The sequence below is a fragment of the Protopterus annectens genome, chromosome 8.part1, assembly GCF_019279795.1.
Source record: "Protopterus annectens isolate FY-2018-M chromosome 8.part1, PAN1.0, whole genome shotgun sequence".
Taxonomy (NCBI): domain Eukaryota; kingdom Metazoa; phylum Chordata; order Ceratodontiformes; family Protopteridae; genus Protopterus; species Protopterus annectens.
Window position 1 is genome coordinate 263,163,544 of NC_056742.1, and position 18,904 is coordinate 263,182,447.

Sequence of the window (18,904 nt, forward strand, 5' to 3'; positions counted from 1 at the left end):
TAAGCAGAGAATGAATAAAGAAATACTGATGAGTAACAGTATTAAGACTTTTTTTTAAATACATATAAATATATATAATAGAAAGGAAAACTATACCAGCTATGGTATCGAGAAATACACTAAAGTGTAACAAGATACATATACAGAAGAAAAGTTCAACAGATACCAACTATGGTAAATAAGAGCTACACAAAGTGTAATGGGAAGGGAGAAAGACTAATAATAGATTTATATAGAAAAATAAGTAGAAACACATCATTACTTGAAGAAATAGCTTGAGAGCTCAGCTGACCATGTCTATTTGCAAAAGCAGCAAACAAGATCCGAGGTATGTTAGGGGTTGGTGTATTATGGGTAGGGAAGAGCTTGACAGCTTTTTGGTGGCTATGAGCTATAACAGTAGAGTCAGATCTGAGTATTGGATCTGAACCCAACAGGCGAGGAATGAATGAAAATTGACATCAGATATAAAATTATACTGTCAACTTCTTTAAGACATTCCCTCATAGGAGGAGATGTCAGAGTTCATGTAACGGGGATATTTGTTCACAGTCAAATGATCATCTAACATTACACATTTGTAGTTCATACTGTTTCAAGATAAATTCTAGATGATGGCAATTCACAGCTCACCTTTTACAGAACAGTAGTGAGTCACCAGTCTCACAAGTTAGGAATCTGTCCAGGTATTCAGCAAGAGTAAGTACTGTGCCTGAACCTGAAGGAAGACCAGTGTTTAACAGAGGAATCAGCTCTTTTGTTTCCTGCAGGTGTATGATGAACACAGCCAGTCCCAATATATGGAGATCACTCAGAGAAGGACCCTAGAGAAAACACAGAAGCACCATAAAACATATAAAGCAACACGAAAGAGAAGCTTATCTTCATTAATATACAATCACTGATCATGAAACAGTACTGTATGTAGACTGGGGAAGAAAATAGCCATCCTATCCAGGCAGAAACGTTATGTAGACAATTACAACTCATCAAAACAGCTAAACTGTACTATGGGGTAAAGGAAAACAGGCTGACCTAAAACCTTAATGGTCTCCTCCAACAGAAGGGATGGCTGACTATATTTAGTAGGGATGTCAGCCCTTTGGAAGGGGAGGGGGAATAAAGGGTTCTGCCTCCAGTAAAAAATGACTCTTTTTGCCTTCATATGTCCTTTTTAGCTGAGAATGTAATTCAACCATTTTGTAAGTAATCCAGATCTTTACTCCTGATCTCTCAACAGATTTCATTCGGCAGATCCTTAATAGTAAAGTTGTCCAACTGTGCCAGGCCTATTTTACAGGCATCTTGGGTGAAAACCTCATGACATGAGAGCATTCAATTTAATGAGCTACAAAACATGTATAAGATACACTTAAAATAACAGTACAGTGAATATATGAGAGAGACTCAAATGAAAGAAAAAAATATTCTATAATTTCAGATACGTAGTACCAATTCTGAATTATTCATATACATTTTAGATAATTTAATTTTATTTGACATTTGTTTACCATGGAAGTCCGACTAAGTTGAATTCTATAAGATAATTGGCATATATATGCACATACATACAAACGGGTCTACTTTGTTTCACTGAATCTCATTTCACTAAATTTCATTTCACTCCGGCCAATTCGCTGAAAACTCATTTCACTGAATCTCATTTCACTGAACTGCAGTTAGTACATATGGCACTGTGTATGTAGAGTACTGTAAGGCAAGTAAAAGGTATATGCCCTTTTCCCCATTGTAGTTCGATCCTGGAGTTAGTATATATAGTTAGGGGTATGTGGGGGGCATAGCCACCCACTTAGTTTAAGTACATATTGTCTTCTGGAGAGAGTTAGTCATTGGTGTTGTAACTATGCATGTCTATTGTTTAAAATGTATTGTTTTGAAGTTTTTGGTAAAACAGAATATAAAACAAACAAACCCCCCTAACTATATATACTAACTCCAGGATTGCACAACAGTGGGGAAAAGGGCATATACCTTTTACTTGCCTTACAGTACTCTACGCAGTGCTATATATACCAAGTTCAGTTCAGCGATGTGGTTGGGGTGAAATTAAATTCAGTGAAATGAGATTCAACGAAACAAAGTAGACCCATGCAAACACACACATCTAAGTGTGTATGCATTTTTAGGAGAAAAGCTTTTTCTGTTGTCATAAATACTACTTAAATACAATAAGAAAAGTACTATAAATCCAGCTATAGCCTATTAACCTTCTACTATAAACAGCACTGCAGGGCTAGCCTGCTGCCCTGAGGCAATTAACCTTCTTTGTCTACAGTGCTGTAACTGTATTAAAAAAAATAGAAAGGCAAGAGAAACAGTATAGGGGGAATTAACAACCAGAGTGGAAAGCTAACAGCAGACACAGATGACACACCGAAAACCAGATAACAGTGTCAGAAAAGAAATAAAATACTGAAGAGACAGAGACTGGGAGATGCAATAAAAAGGGTGCAAAAAGCGTCTTCCATGACACTGTGGGATGGAGTCTGGCTGTGATCCAGAAGCTCTAGGTTTGAGTATCTGGTCCTATTACTTTAGAAGCTAGGCTGTGGCTGGGGAGGAGACAAGATAATGTTTCTACTTCTCTGGGAAGACCGCGTGGATTTTTGCCACCATCACAGCAACGGCTACCAAGGGCTGAATGACAAGTTTCTTCATCAAATGCACTTTAACAGTATAAAGAGGGGCAGGTACATGTTCAGTGGTCCTAAGAATAACAGTATAGTAAAGGTGCACAAGACATGATTATACACTCACACTCCTAGGTGTAAGGCAGTTCCGTTTCTTATCGTCTGTCATTCCCCTACAAGAAGTTATAGATACTCTCCCTGGCCATGGTATAACATCTCTGGCTCTCACAGGGTCAGTGGGGGACAACAGAAGTGGGCTTAGCAGCAGCAAAGGTGTGGGCTAAAAAGGCTAAAAAAAATATATATATATATTTTATATACACACACACACACACACACACACACACACTTTAAAAAAAAGATCAGTGGCTTGGCTAAAAACAAAGGCAGAGCGGCAGTTGTCAGAAAAAAAGACAATGGAAGCTAACACCAGGGATGCAAAAGCAAGCAAGGAGGTGCAAGAGACTGTACGTAAAAAGCCAGCAAAAGAAAAGAAATATACTTACCAGTGTGCGAGTAATAAGTTGAAACAGTATAGGAGTACAGAAAAAAAGGTGTCAGGCAAGAACATCAGAGCTTGTGGAAGGGCTGGGTAATAACAGCATTTATTACTAAGCTTTTTAGAATTACAGTTCTAAATAGTAAAAAAAAGTTTCCATGGGTTCATTCATAGGTTAGACTTGCCAACAAATCTGCGAAAACATGGCTTGCCAAAGAATATAATGACAATTCTTACAGCTCTCCAGAACAGTTCAAGTTTTACAACTCTGATTTTTCTAGCAAGGAATCAAGCCTTTTCAAGTTTTTTTTTTTTTTTACAGACAACATGCCTCAGAGATCATCCATGTGCAACTAACAATGGGCAAAACTGCAATTCAAATTGTAGCTTGCTAAAGATCACCCACCATGACCCAGGACCCCCATTCTGCGTTTCTGGAGACACTGGAAAATATGAAGGTCCTACCAAACGCCCTAATATTGGGTGATTTCAATTACCCAAACATTAACTGGGAGAACTACTCAAGTACTAACTCCCTTGCCCAATGCTTCCTAGAATTTGTAAACTCAAATGCCCTGGATCAACTGGTCAACACCCCCACCAGAGGTGACAATATATTGGACCTGGTCATCACCAACATGGGCAACCGGTGTTCTACACCGGAGGTCAACCCCTCGCTGGTTAGATCAGACCACAGACTAATCACTTTGGATATCCACATTCTGCCCCCACCCCCAATCAAGGAAACCACTGTGAAAAACATTTCAAAAGCAAACTTCATGTTACTTAAAACCAAGGTGGAAAGGCTCACAGCCCCCATGCTAAAGGACAACGCTGTCCAAGCTGCTGAATCCCTTACAAATGCACTCTACAAGCACCTGCAAGAACGCATGTCTTATGCTATCCCAAGCAAAACCAAGACTCACTCCTCCAAGAAAAGGAAACCAGTCTGGTGGACCACTGCCATAAACAAGCTATACAATAGAAGGAGGAAACTAGTACAGAAAAGAGTAAAATCCCAAGAAGGAAAGACATCCCTGATCAATATCAGCAAAAAACTACGATCCCTCATAAAATCATCTAAGGCTAGCTTCGAAAGAAAAATTGCCAAGGACTCCAAAGATAACCACAAAGCATTCTTTAGCTATGTCAAGAACCTAAGTGGAAACTCTCAGATCTGCTCTGAGTTAGTGCAGAATGGCACACAATACACAGAACCGACTGATACTGCCAACATTCTGGCAAACAGGTTTACTGCAAACTTCACCCCCCCCCCTCACCCCCTAAAGGGCCCATAACCATACCAGAAGAATGTAGATCCACGGCAATCACTGACACACAGGTTAAAACAGCCCTATCCAAAGCCAAAAATAATGCGTCAATGGGACCGGACAGTGTCCCAGGCTGTGTCTTACACGAGCTCCAAAATGAACTAACCCCTCATCTAAACACACTGTTCAAACTTAGCCTCTCTACAGGCTACGTACCCATAGAGTGGAGCACAGCTACAGTTATCCCGCTCCACAAAGAAGAAGCCACAATGGACCCCGGGAACTATCGCTCTATAAGCCTGACTAACCTGGTCTGCAAGGCTATGGAGCGCATCATCATGGAACTCATTAACAGAGACATTGGGAACCTCCAAACATTGGACCCTACCCAGTTTGGCTTTGTTAAGGGCAGATCTTGTCTCCTAAACCTGGTGGACTTCTTTGAGACAGTTACCAAGGCTCTAGACGAGGGAAAGGATGTACACACCACAGCCTACCTAGACCTCGCAAAGGCTTTCGACACCATTCCCCATTCTGGTATTATAGACAAGCTCACCAGCCTGGACATAAATCCCTACATCATGAGATGGGTTGCCAATCGGCTCATGGATAGAACCCACACGGTGAGAGTTGCAGGCTCTAGGTCAGACTTTAAACCGGTTACAAGTGGCATCCCCCAGGGCTCAGTCCTGGGACCCCTCCTGTTCGGTATATACTTCTCAGAGGTACAGGCAAGCACAGAAGGACAATGGTTGACCAAGTTCGCAGATGACTGCAAACTGGGGACCATAATTGACTCTCCGACTGATACAGTCATCCTCCAGAAGGGTCTCACTGAGACTAACTCCTGCTGTCAAAATCATGGCCTCAAGCTAAATGCCAAAAAGTGCATAGTCATCCCCTTTGGAAAAAATAAAGTACCCGCGAACTACCACATATGTGGTAGTTCTCCAAATACAGAAAATGTAATAAGGGATCTGGGGACCCAAGTAGATAGTAATCTCTCCTTTGATAATCATATTGCCGAGGTGGTTAGAAAATCCTTCTATGTGGCCCACCTAATCACAAAAGGGTTAGTTTCTAGAACAAAAAAGGTTATTGTGCCACTCTACTCATCAGATCCATCATAGAGTATAACACCCCATTTGGGATGTACCTTACAAGACACCTGCAACAGCTGGAAAGACCACAGAAGTACCTCACCAAGAGGATTACTGGCCTCAAACAGATGCCCTATGCAGCCCGACTGAAGAAACTCCAGCTGTACTTGATTGCATACCGCTTACTCAGAGGCGATCTCTGCCTGACATACAAGGCCATGTCCAACCCAGAATTGATGGAGATGCTCCGCCTAAAAAAAACAAATCCCCAAGAGCCACACGCTCTAGGGATCTAAACCTCACCACAACGATAAATAGGACGTGTTGGAGGGAAAAATTCCTGTCCCAGAGACTCCCCATGCTTTGGAATAGGATTCTAATCTACATTAGGCAGAGCGCCTCACTAATACTCTTCAAGAGAAACCTTGACGAGTGGATGGGAAACAAAAAATTTACCCCGGGGATCACTGCAGTGGCTCTGCTGGGCAGAGTCACAGGGAACTAATGGCTCTGCTGGACAGAGGCACAAGGAACTAATCTAAGGGGGCGGCGAAAGCCAACACACTCTGGCTAGGCTTATACATGCCTTCGGGCAGATAGCCTAGTACTTACCTATGAACTTACTGAAAGCTACAGGATACAGTGCTGCAGAAAGCAACGGTTCTGTCATATAAGTGAGGTATAAAGTGGTATGACAATTCCCTGGAATGACTAGACATTTCCTCTGGAATTAGATAGGTTAAAGAATATGCTTTTCCAGACTTTGTTAACAAAACACACATTAGTCACTTTAAGCTGCACTCTAGCATGGTTTCTAGATACATATGTATTTTTATTCCTACATATTTGCTGCCCTACATTTTCATAGATTTTCAATAATGGTTACCTTTTTAAAAGATTTGCTCAGTTTATATACATTTTGCCAAGTATTGGGATGCTTCATTTACTGATGTTAATGACAAAATTATTACTATTAATATTACTTTTGTACCAACTATGCATTTTTCAGACCATATTTGAAAAATGTAATATTTTACTTAAATAATGTTACTTAATTTGTAGTCATCAGCACAAATGATTATCCAAAATCCATTTCCCACTTTTATATATGAGAAAAGAGTATAGAAGGAAGTAGAACTCTATACAAAACTCTGTGTTAACATCCATTGAGACACACAGGAGAGAGGTAATTCCCCTCCCCAAAAAAAAAAAAAAAAAAAAAAAAAAAGGAAAAAGTGCCATTTCACCGTGGTTCTAATGAAGGAAGACGTGCAGTCCAAGGCTGAGGAGAGATGCAGTGTGTACATGTCATCCTTAAATCTACTGTGTACCTCAGCCTGCTCAGAAAGTTATAGTCAAGACCTCAAGAGAGTTAACTAGGTGATATTTTGTCAAAAAAGGAGGTTGGAATTGGTATAATGGCTAAGATGTTTACCTCACAGGCACAAGGTACAGGGTTTGATATTCACATTTGAAGGGAAATTGGCTAGACTTAAAACAGCCAGAAAGTGCAGCTAGCCTAGTACTTACCTATGAAAAGATACACACACTAAAAGAAACAGTGATGTATACAGTAGTCTGTGAACAAATGTAGGCTACACACACTTTAGACCATTACTGAGTTCACACCAGCCTGATTTATGGAGGGAAAGACAGGTAAGTTTTGACCAACAGGTGCTTAAAATGAAGTTAGCCAGTCAGTTACAGATATATTCAAGTATGAAAACGAGAGGGCTGCTTAGATTAGAAAGGATGATCGAACAATTCAGCAATGTGACAGCAGAACAGTAACTAATCTAAAATTAAACTTGTGTAAGAAACTGTTTTAATTTGGTACAATGATCACAGCAAATGGCTGGCCTTTCTGCTGCATAACAGAAGTCGCTGGCAAATTTAACTCAATGTTATAATAAAACTCCTATTTTAATAGCGACATTGTTTTTGTTACTAACAACTAAAAACTTAAAGGGATGATGCCATACATTCCTGCTAGCGTGCATGCACTTATTTAGTTTTTACATTTAGAAGCAGGGCACAGTTTTGTAACCATGCTTCTAGACTGTGGAAGCATAGTTTTAATCTTTCCTGAGCTGTTGCTAGGTCCTGGCACTTCACAACAGAGCAGAGCTGTCTGCATACTTTCAGATTCTTACAGTATGCCCACATTTTAGCCATGTAAACAATGAATGGCTTTGGCATTCCAGCTGGCAGGTAGTAAGGTAGTGTCAGCAAGCCCACTTATTTTGACAAAATGAGCATTCTTCTTTAAGTAAATTCCCAAACCACATAATAGTGGTTTGCTTAAGGTTTACAGAGTACAGCAGAATGACTGGCCATAATAAACATCTTCGGGAAATCCAAAAAATCTTTGAAAAATCATGATTGCAACATACATCTTGTAGAAATGAGAAGGGCAGAAGTGAAGAATGCCTCGGCAAAAAAAAAAAAAAGACTGGGGAGAGGGGCACATGTGAATGAGTCAATGACTGATGCACTTTGAGGAAACTCTGCTCAGCTCCAGTTGTAATTCTGGGATGTTAAATGAGTAGTAAATGCTGTATCTTGATTAAATGTGCTACAGTCACTTGTAAAGTTGTTACTGGTTAGGGTTACCACCTGTCCCACTTTGCTAGGGACAGTCCCTCTTTGGGCAGTTGTGTCCTGCAAAAAATGTGAAAAAATGGCAAATGTCCTGAAATTTTAGGACAAAATTATTTTCTATATTTTATGTAATAGTTGCATAAAACAGTTATTCTGTATCTGAAACACCTAAATGTTATAAGAAACAGAATAAGGAACTAAAATGCTACAAGAATAAACTTTTATTCAGGCAAAAAACTGAAGTTCTGTCCTTTGTACTGGCCGTGGGTATGTTTTGCCCTGCAAAATCTGATGTTTGTAGCAGAAATGTCCCACTTTGGGCATTTGGAAAGTGGCAACCCTATTACTGGTGCAACAAGAAATCTACACCAACTCTCACATTAAGCAAAGTCTTTGGTGCAAATCAGCACTTGCAATACGGTAGGCCAACAGTACAAAATAAGCAGCATATTCATGAGGCACTGAACTTTGACCACAGTACTCATGATGCCATTGAAAGACACCCCCCACCCCGATATGAAGGCGGTGACGCTGCCTGAACAAAACAAATTACTGATAAATTAAGAAATCAGGGTATAGAAAAAGAGTATCAAAGGAGTTGTGGAGAATCATGACAAAGCTCTACAGAACCTCAGAAAAACAAACTTATGCCCTGTGGGCGAAACTCAGTGATTTGTCAAGCAGAAACGCACAACCATCCAACGATGCTAGGACCACCTGAAGATAATTAGGATGTTTCACTCATGTTGTTCGTTAGCAAAATATTATAGTTGTTTTGGGGAGGTCCCCTCCTCTATATTACATCATCAAACGCTTAAAAAAGCAAATGACGATTAATTGACCCTATGTAAGCGAAAGCTTACAATGTCAAAACCTCAGAACAGCGATTTTTTTTCCTCCAAGGGAAAAAAAATCGCTGTTCCAAAAAAAAAAAAAAAAAAGACTTTAAAACATTATATAAAGTGGCCATGCTTTGGCAGTACAAAATAAGCAGCATATACATGAGGCACTGAACTCTCTTAATTTATCAGTAATTTGTTTTGTTCAGGCAACGTCACCTCCTCACACCCCCACTACTTAAATATACCAACCCCGAGATCACACTATAGTGCCAAAAATGGCAAAGTAATGGAAGCGGCCAAGCAAATTCTTTCCCAGGGAAAGAATTTCCTTAAAAGCCGCTTCGCTATTTTGCCTTTTCTTTCTTTTACGTTTGATCAAGACGCATTTGACAGAATGCGTCTTCGATCACGTAACAGGAACCCTTTAATCAAACATGCATCTGTTTGTAAAGTGGAATGTAGAGATATTTTGCCAAATGTTTGTTTTACTAAACATTTGTGGTGCTGAATGCTTGCGTTTCCAAAACAGGTTAGTTGGTTTGTATAAGGGGAGGGAGTGTGTGTACATGCATTTGTTTGTGGGTTATAGTTATGGTTGCACAACAGGATAGATTGTGTGTGTGTGTGTGTGTGTGTGTGTGTGTGTGTGTGTGTGTGTGTGTGTGTTTTGTACACTGTGCGTGCCTGAGCTGTCCTTTGTAGTAGTAGTATTATGTGAAACAGTTTTCTCTGTGGTACAATGCAGAGTTAGGGTTAGGTGCACTGTTGGTTAAGGTTAGCATATAGCACTAAGGGGGTGTGGGGGGGTGAAGCCCATGTTAGTAATACGTGATAACCTTGGTGCTAACCCTACACCTTACCTTAGAAAAACCCTTTCCATAACACTAGCATTATTTAAATAATATAACTCAGTGTTACGGAAAAGTTTTAGATTGAAAGCTGCAAAAGGAAATTGTTTTCTTTTTGTGATCTTTTGTAGGTTCCATGTTTAGTGTTTTTGGTACTGTGAGTGCTCGAAAGGTTTTTGCTGGTGCGTTAGCATTTCGCATTTGTTCCTTTCAAACATCCCTACTACAATCATTTTGGAGTACTGCAGAGCATATTGTCATTAAATATGCACAAAGAATCACACCTTGTGTATAGAGAAAGTATGGTTATACTTACCCATAACAACAGATGTCTGATATCTTACTGCTAGAATAGCCTTTAGGCTATATGGGTTGTTTCCCTTCCTAGGAAACAACCAGCCAGCTTCACATAGCTCTTGGTCCCCCCCCCCCCCACACACACACACACACCTTCACTCTGATTGCTGATTAGCTAGCCACAAATAGGGAAATTCAGCAGTCACAGTGAAGATTCCTTCAGGACTTTCTTGCCCATACAAATCGAGAGAAGGGATTAACAACCTGAACCAATGAAAAATCAACATCATAAAGTAGAAGCCCACAACCTTTGTATGTCCTCACAATTATTTATAATATAAAGGAGGAGGAAGGGTGAGTGTGGCTACAGCAGTAGTGAAGAATTTGAACATCTACTGTTATGGGTAAGTGCAACTTACACAACTGCAATATGTTAATCATTCCCACTGCTGCAGTAGCCTCAGGGTATATGGTTTGATTACCAAAGTCTATCCAGTATGGAAAAAGGAAGGAGACAGATCCAGGAACCCCTGGAGTATGGTCCTAGCAAAACTTGCTCTGGACCTGGAAAATGAATCCAATTTGTAATGCTTTGTAAATATATGCATGGAGGACCATGTGGATGCCTCTAGAATGATTCTAGTGTCCATTCCTTTCCAGTATGCCACTGAAAAAGACAAAGCACTAGTAGAATGTGCCTTGATACGGTCTAGAATGCTTTTGCCATTATAGGAATAATAAAAATCAATAGCTGAGGGCACCACCTAGAAATACATAGCTGTTGAGCTTTTCCAAAGAACTTAGTTCTGTAAAGGTGGTACCTGGGTTATCTATTCACATTCAGAGTATACAGAATCATTTTCCCGTTTTTTTTTTGCCTTGGACAGAAAAATGGGAGATCCGTAGCTTGTTTCAAAGTAAAGTCTGAAACCACTACAGACAAAAATGAGGAATGTCTACATAATGTGACCCTATCTCTATGGAAAATGAGAAGTTTCTCCCACCATGAACGCCTGCAACTCAGATACTCTTCTTGCAGATGTCGGAGCAATGATGAGTACAGTTGGCCAAGTCAAGAGCCTTAAATCAGGTTCATGAGCAGGGTCAAAAGGTGACAATCTCTCCACTACAAAGCTGAGATCTCAAGGAGAAGCAATCTGTTTTACGACAAACAAAGAAAGAAGAGGATCCATGGACAGACATGCTGAAATGGCCACAAGAAGGACCTTTACAGAGGAATAAGAGAAGCCAAAGGAATTTAACTCACACAGGTATTTCAGCACTAGTGGTACAAAATCCCTGATAGGCCCTTGGCTAGTCACTGATTACAAAGTAACTTCCACCTACCAATATGATTTTCTATTAGTAGGTTTTCTTGTCTCCTTTAGTAGCTGCTGCACATCAACATGAAATAAATACCTAAAGAGTTTTAGAAATTAATCATCCAGGCAGGCAGTTGATGTTGATTGAGACTGGGGTGTATCCAACTCTCCCTGTCTTTAGTGAACAGATTCAGTCTGTGAGGAAGCTTGTGGTAAATGCCCTTGTCCAACGCCATAAGAAAAGGGAACTACTCTTGTCTGGACCAAAAGGGAGTCACCACAATAACTTCTGGAGAATTTCTCTGAATTTTCAGAATTGCCTTGTATATCAGTGGAAGGGGTGGAAAAGAAAACAGGAACATTCCCTACCAAGGGAATGAAAAAGCATCTAATTTCTACAGTTGCTTGCAAGAATTGTTTTGAAAAGAGGTGAAAAGACCTATTTAAGGTGTCCCCCATAACTAGATCAAATCAAGGAAGACACCCCTCATTCAATTTCCAAATGTGAGGGCTTGTCCTGATCCTTGTCTTGTGAGGGCTTGTCTGCCACTGTATTTTGCTCTGATGGAATACAAGATATTTCTACAGTTAAAGAATGCAGAGCAGATAACACCCAAGCCATCGTAGACAGCCTAAATAGGGGGGTATATATCCCTGTACCTCCCTGCTTGTTTACACACAATACCATAGTCATGTGGTACAAAATCACTTGTAGAGGTCCCTGGGACAATAATTGATGAAAAGATTTTATGGCAAGGATCACAGCCAGCATCTTCTTAATGTCAATGTGCTTGGTCTCTCTGAAAGACTATACAGGCCTCGCACCTTTACCCCCATGGAAACTGCTCTCCAAGCAAAATCTGAGACATATGCAGTGAGAGACCTGATTGGGGTCTAAGGAGGGAAAGGGAGACCCGCATTCCATTGTATTTGTTGTCTCAACCAATGCAGTTCCAATTTCAGTAAGCCCAAAACTGGAATTTGATGTTTAAGAATGTAAATGCAGGGTCCATGTGTTTTTAGAAACTACTTCCTCTTTCTCAGTGCAACCTTACTAGAAGAATCCTGAGACTTATGGAAGCCATGAACTTCAATATCATGAAGAACAGTCTTGCAAAAGTCGTAACTGATTGGAGAAACTCAGGAAAAAATTCCAGATAAAAATCTTCTCGAGTCAAAAAATCTTTTCAAGATAAATATGTATAAGGCATCATAGAAATACAATCCTCTGAGATGGAGTTGAAGAGGAATTTAAATATTTCCAAGGAAGACCAGATTGATCAAGAAAGATACAAACCCATGTTAATGACTCTTGACATCTGGATAAAGACTGCCAAAATTAGTGAGTCATCTAAATTAATAAAATTGCGAATGCCATTTAGCCTGCAATAGGCTATGACTGGAGCTAGTTATTTCATGAATACCATTGGAGCTGTAGATAATCCAAAGGGTAAAGTAGAGAATTGATAAAGTGACCCAAAAACAGAGAACCCTAAAATATTTCCTGAAGCCTGTTGGTATGGGAATATGATAGCAAGCATCTTTGAAGTCCAGTTTTACCATGCTCAGGTTTGATTCTCACCTTTGAAAGTGAAATTTACTAGGCTACAATGGCCCGTAAGGGAAGTCAGCCTAGTACTTAACTATGATCCTATGATTTTTATCTGGAATTTTTCCTCATGGGAGGAATGAGGGGTAACAGGTTCTACAGGGTCAAATTACTGAATTGTGGTACCATCACATACAGGTTTAGAAAAGAAGTATCTAGTACTGGTCTACATGAGGTCTCTTTCCTTGGTACCAGAAACATTCTGGAACAGAAGCCTTTGCCCCTTTGATTTACAGGCACTGGTTCTATGAACCCTTGAGTGTTTAGAGACTGAAGAACCTGAGGAAAGTATTCTGTTTGGTTCAGAGGATAGGAAGGAATTTTCCTTTAAGTTTTTATATCCAGTGCCATATGTAACCCTCAATCACTACTTTTCGCCCCTGAGTGTGATACAATCTTTCGCCAAAAGGGAATGCTGAGGACCAGTTTGTGGGACAGATTTATAGAGACACTGGCCAGAAGGAGGGAAAGGTGGAGTAAATGTTGGCATAATCATTTGGTACCGTCTGTCTATTTTTTCAGAAATGACCACGGTTTCCTGTTATTTCTTTCCAGTCATCTCTTTTTTGCACTCTGTTTAACAAAGACAACATTATTTTTTTTGTCTGGCTTCTTTTAGAAAGGGGATGTGTATTGATGGACATGAAAAATCTTAGAACACCCTGAATCAAATTCTCTCTATCATCATACTGTTTGACAACCTGGGTTTCAAATGAGTCAACTACTACGTCCTTATCTAAAGCAGAATCTACGATTTCTGACTTCACTTCATTAGCATACTTTTTGTTATATACACAAACATATCTTTTCAACACTGTAGCAGCAGCAGTGTCCCTAAGAACAGTATCTGCAGTATATGCATAATCATACACTCTCTTCAAAGTATGTTTAGATACCTGGGACAAGGTAGAAAAAGTTTGGTTCAAAGTGCTTTCTTCCAGAAGTGAAATAACAAGTTCACTCAAACTATCCATATAACTAGCATATATTTAGATTTTATTTCTACTTTTGTTCCTGCTGTGTTCACTCTCAGTCCAACAAAATGCTGTGTTTCTGTGCAGGTACGTACATATTTTCTACTAAATTTCATGAATGATCAGTCCATGTCTGCGAGTACCTGAACTCATTGTTGAAACTAACTGCTATTCCATGTTTCACCAATATTTGACAGGGATTTTTACTTTTCCTCATGTTAATAGGGCTGGAAAAGCAGTGACGTGGGGAACATGCTCCTATTCCTATCATACCAGTGTTCTGTGGCACTGAACAGGCGGCCTGATCTGAAATGCTTTCTTGAATTAAACTCTTCTTTTTTGTGGAGACAAGTTCTTCACATCACCAGTACTCCCTATGTATCTCTAACTCCAAAGTCACAGAACCTCACACATGGAATTGTGAAAATTAAAAGCTGAACCAAAGGACTACTTAACCAGTTTCAACCTAGCTATCCCCAGCTCAGTGGCCATTGCTAAGACCAATGATTCACTTCCTGTTCTTTAAAGACAAGGAAGGGGTCAATGCAGCTGGGAAATGAGGCTGCTTCACAGCAAATCTAGTCAAGGATGGAGGACCAATCCATAGTGAGATCTTCCATTAAACTTAATTCTGCACCAATGCTGCTGGCTCAGTAGGACAAATACATAAGGTCCTGATAGTAACCCAGACAATCAGAGATTCTCTAGTAAGCAAGGAGGAGCTAATAAGTGAGGTAGGGACTTACTGCAATGCTAGCACCTATTAGAGACTGCTGTGAAAAACATGCAAACTATGGGCTAGGAATGTAGCCTTCAACAAGCATACATAAGAATGTACACATTCTCATGAGAAGGCTCTACCTTCTGCATACATGTACTTCGCCAAGGGAGGAAGTAGGGCAGGAAAAGGGAAAATCCCACAAGGCTGCCTAGATGATAGCTACACCATAATCAGCTCTTACATAACTGATGAGAATGAATGGATATTACTATGGCAAGGGTTGATTTGTCTGTTGGCTCAAGAAGAGAATTTAAAGCATGCAAAAATACATTTCTACATTTAGGGTAAAAAGTTTGGTATATTTCTTTATGCATTCTGTAAGAGTTTGCAATTTCAGCAAACCAGTGAAAAACATTATGGACAGAAGATTTTGTCTTGGTAGCAAGTTTACTTGTAATTTAGAAATTAAAACAGTTTATTTAGCTACCTGCACTTCATGCAATATCTTCTCTATTAGAAGGACAGTCAGACAGCTGGCTTCAAGAATTTCTGAACATCTGTATGATGATAAAAATAAGGTTTTGACTAATGCTTTGTATTAATGTACAGTGAACTGTAAAACACTTATGTTTTGTGTAAACAGAAGCTACAAGAAAACATAAATGGAAAGGGATTTGAATACATTTTTGGAATGTAAAGAATTACCCTGGCAAATAAGATGTAATCCCAATACTCCATTCAAGCTTGAATGACTCTTTAAATATTAAATATGCATTAAAATTGACAGATAAATGTTATAAAGTAATTCTTGTAACTAAATGGGGAGGGTTGGGTTTCAACAGTATTTAATTGTGATCTGAAGGAATTTCTTTACTCTGAATCTGAGTAAATCTGAATTTACTCTAAATAATTTTGAAAATCTAAAAAAAATGACAAAATCTGTTAAAAATCTATAGAAAACCTGTATCATTTCATTTCTTTTCCTCTGGTAAGAAAGCATTAAGGGACAGTTCACCCAGTCCTATAAAAGGAACCACTACCTGTGACAGCAAGGTAGTGCAGTGGTCAACAAAGGTGGCAGTCCTAAACAAACTGCTGCAAAAGTAGCACAAAGCCACATCCCCAAAGAAGCGAGAACGTTCAGAGTAGAGTTCTACAGCTCGAGCAACCATTTAAAAAATTACACAGTCTGAATGTTTCCAAAGTAGAGGACATACTAACTATGAATACTGCACTGAATTGAGAACAATAAAAACAATCATAATTCTAATAGTTTCCTCAAATAGAGGGCAGGCCAAATATGAAAACTGTACTAAATTTAAACACAATGCAGTCTTTTCTACATGGATATAATACTTCCATGACATACAGAAATAAAGTGTTTTAATTTCTTGATCTAATTTTAAATTAATTTTAATGGTCTGTATCTGCTTTAGCGAAGGTCTTTAAATCTATATTAATAATTCCAGTACATAGTTGTACTTCATTTTTGCTGTTTTACGTGGTTTAACTGTTGTTATTAAACCCTAGTTTCATTCTTATTACTGACTGTAAGTAAGGTTAGTGAAGGACTTGTCTTTGCATTAAGGCAGTTGTCAGCTCATTTAAGGGTATAACTGTTTTTTCCTTCCCATCCACACTGTTATACTCATCTTCTTAAACCCAGTTTATCTGTTGTTGCCCGAGCCTTATGATAATTTGACAACATAATTTCCTCCCTCTCGCCATTTATTGGATTTTGACAAACAGCACATTAAGTACCATTTTTCAAAGTCTCTCCTGTTAAACTACTCACCAGGCAAAATTTGTTAAAATTGTAATACTCAGTGCACTGATTTCATTTTTTTTTATTATAATTAGTTTACTGGTTCTTGCCAGTGGTAGCTTTCCAGGCTACTTGTTTTGTTCTGAAATGTAAATACTCAATATCAAAGTCCACCCAAACATTATTCTAAAACCGAACTCCAACCAGTAATACATATCCTGGCCCCCAGAATAATTCCTATCGGTATTATGGATCTGTACTTCCCCACAGGTACTCCAGCCAGCCTGAATGACATGAGTATCTTGAGACAGTCTAAGAATTCTCATGTTGTTGGATGATCATCCATTACTCAAACAGCATAACACACAGAGATGTACCTAAATAATATCATTTGAGGCAAAAAAAAATCACACACACAGTAAACTCAGACACCAAAATCATCAGCAGTACACCACTCAACACACCTCCCTAAGGCCATCACAATGCATTTAATCCACACTATGCAGACAGTCTAAAGATTAACTTGCCTAAACCTCAAATACCTCCAAAACACAATGCAGACACAAAGCACACTCAGCAAAAATTAACCCTTTCTCACCAAGTACAAGAAAAATAAATGTCTCAGATGCTAAGCCTGTAAGTCGGGCATTGACTCAACCAAACATTTTTGTTATAGGTGACTCCATTGTAAGACATACAAGATGTGTCTCTTACTAAGCTGTGCAAGGAAAGAGTGATGGTTTGTTTCTTGTTTGGTGCCAGGATCCATCAGCTCACACATTTACTCAAGTCCTTGAACAACTGACTCTGCCATAGTTCATGACAGTGTCAATAACTTCAGTTGTACCTCCTTGAACTATATGAAAAGAGACATGATGGAGCTCTCAGACCAAGTGTCCAAGTCAAGTATGAGTCTCGTATTGGGCAGAATTTCACCTTCTCAAGGATGATGCCGTGATGAGCAAAAAAATAATAGACTTCAATAATTGGATTAGTTTTTGGTGTCATTCAAAGGGGGGGGGTCTAATATTTATCAGCCTGGAAGAATATGATTGACAAACCATTCTGCATCACCATGGATGGCGTACATCTGTCGCTCTAGCATTTTGATTATTTGCAGAGACACTGTCCACCTCCCATACTGCATTTTTAGGCAATCACAACCTGATAAATCTACCAATATAACGAAACAAGTAAAGGAAAATATGGAGGTGTTACGGATTAATGCTAGGAGCTTAAACAAGAAACTCCATTCCCTACAAACCCTTCTCACCCTTGAGGTCACTGATGTCTGTGTAGTGACTTAGACATGATTTATAACTGGGATGCATGGCTAGGCTTAAAAAGGCCTTAGTAGTCATTAACCTAGTACACACCTATGAACCTAATAGTGGAGGGCACTTCGGATGTGCAGAGCTATAATGCATTCCTCACATTTAGACCACCTACTACACAGGAGTGGAAAAAAGATGGAGGCATCTCAAGCTACATCCAGAAGAGATCTGCATCAAGACTGGTAAAATAGCATGATGCAATAGAATTTCTTCATGTCCAAATAACTATCAGATAGGACTTGCACCATATATTAGCTAAGCTATACAACTCTTTCTATGACAAAAGAAAGACACTACATCCATCTCCAGGAACCAGAACCACTCTGTATTAAATCCATACCATTTTCCTAGGTGATCCAAACTATCAAACTATACAGTGGGAAATCTAAACCACTACTAGAGCACAATCACAGAGATTCCTGGACTTTGTCAGTACAGATAGTACCCACCAAGGGGAATAACATCTATGATATTGTCCTTACTATTATGGGAGCATCTTGCACCATCTGTAGCATATCTTCATCATCATTTGTTAGGTCTGAGCATAAAGAAGTCTCCTTCGAAATAAAACTGAAACCACAGTTCCCTTCCACCCAAGGTGCCTTTAGAAATTTCTTTTAAGACAAATATCTACTCCTAAGTGATACACTGGCAAACTTCACATCCTCACCAAACCCAGTTAACACCACTGAATACACAGAACTCTAAACCACCAGAGTATTAACACCACTGAATACACAGAACTCTAAACCACCAGAGTATTAACACCACTGAATACACAGAACTCTAAACCACCAGAGTATTAACACCACTGAATACACAGAACTCTAAACCACCGGAGTACACCACCAGCATGTAAAAAGCTGCAGAGATGCAGCTGTACTCTGTGGAAACAAGTAACATGGAAAACCCTAAAAACAAACCCACATAGTGGAACCATAATATCAACATGCTTTACAATAAAAGAACAATTTTGACCAAAAGTAAGAAAAGTAATTCCCAGAATGTTAGAGCCCTTGTGACTGAAATAAACAACTCAGGTGCTTAATAAAATCCAACAAAGCCAAGTT

The 18,904-nt window shown here is 39.3% G+C and overlaps 1 protein-coding gene across 2 annotated transcripts in view; it reads right to left on the minus strand.

The window, feature by feature from the left end:
- Positions 1 to 18,904, minus strand: part of FANCA (FA complementation group A) — a 2,214,801-nt gene that overhangs the window by 944,192 nt on the left and 1,251,705 nt on the right. For both annotated transcript variants that reach the window (XM_044081851.1, XM_044081852.1), the window contains exon 27: positions 634 to 824. In XM_044081851.1, coding sequence (XP_043937786.1) covers positions 634 to 824 — 191 coding nt within the window. The remainder of the gene's footprint in view (positions 1 to 633; positions 825 to 18,904) is intronic.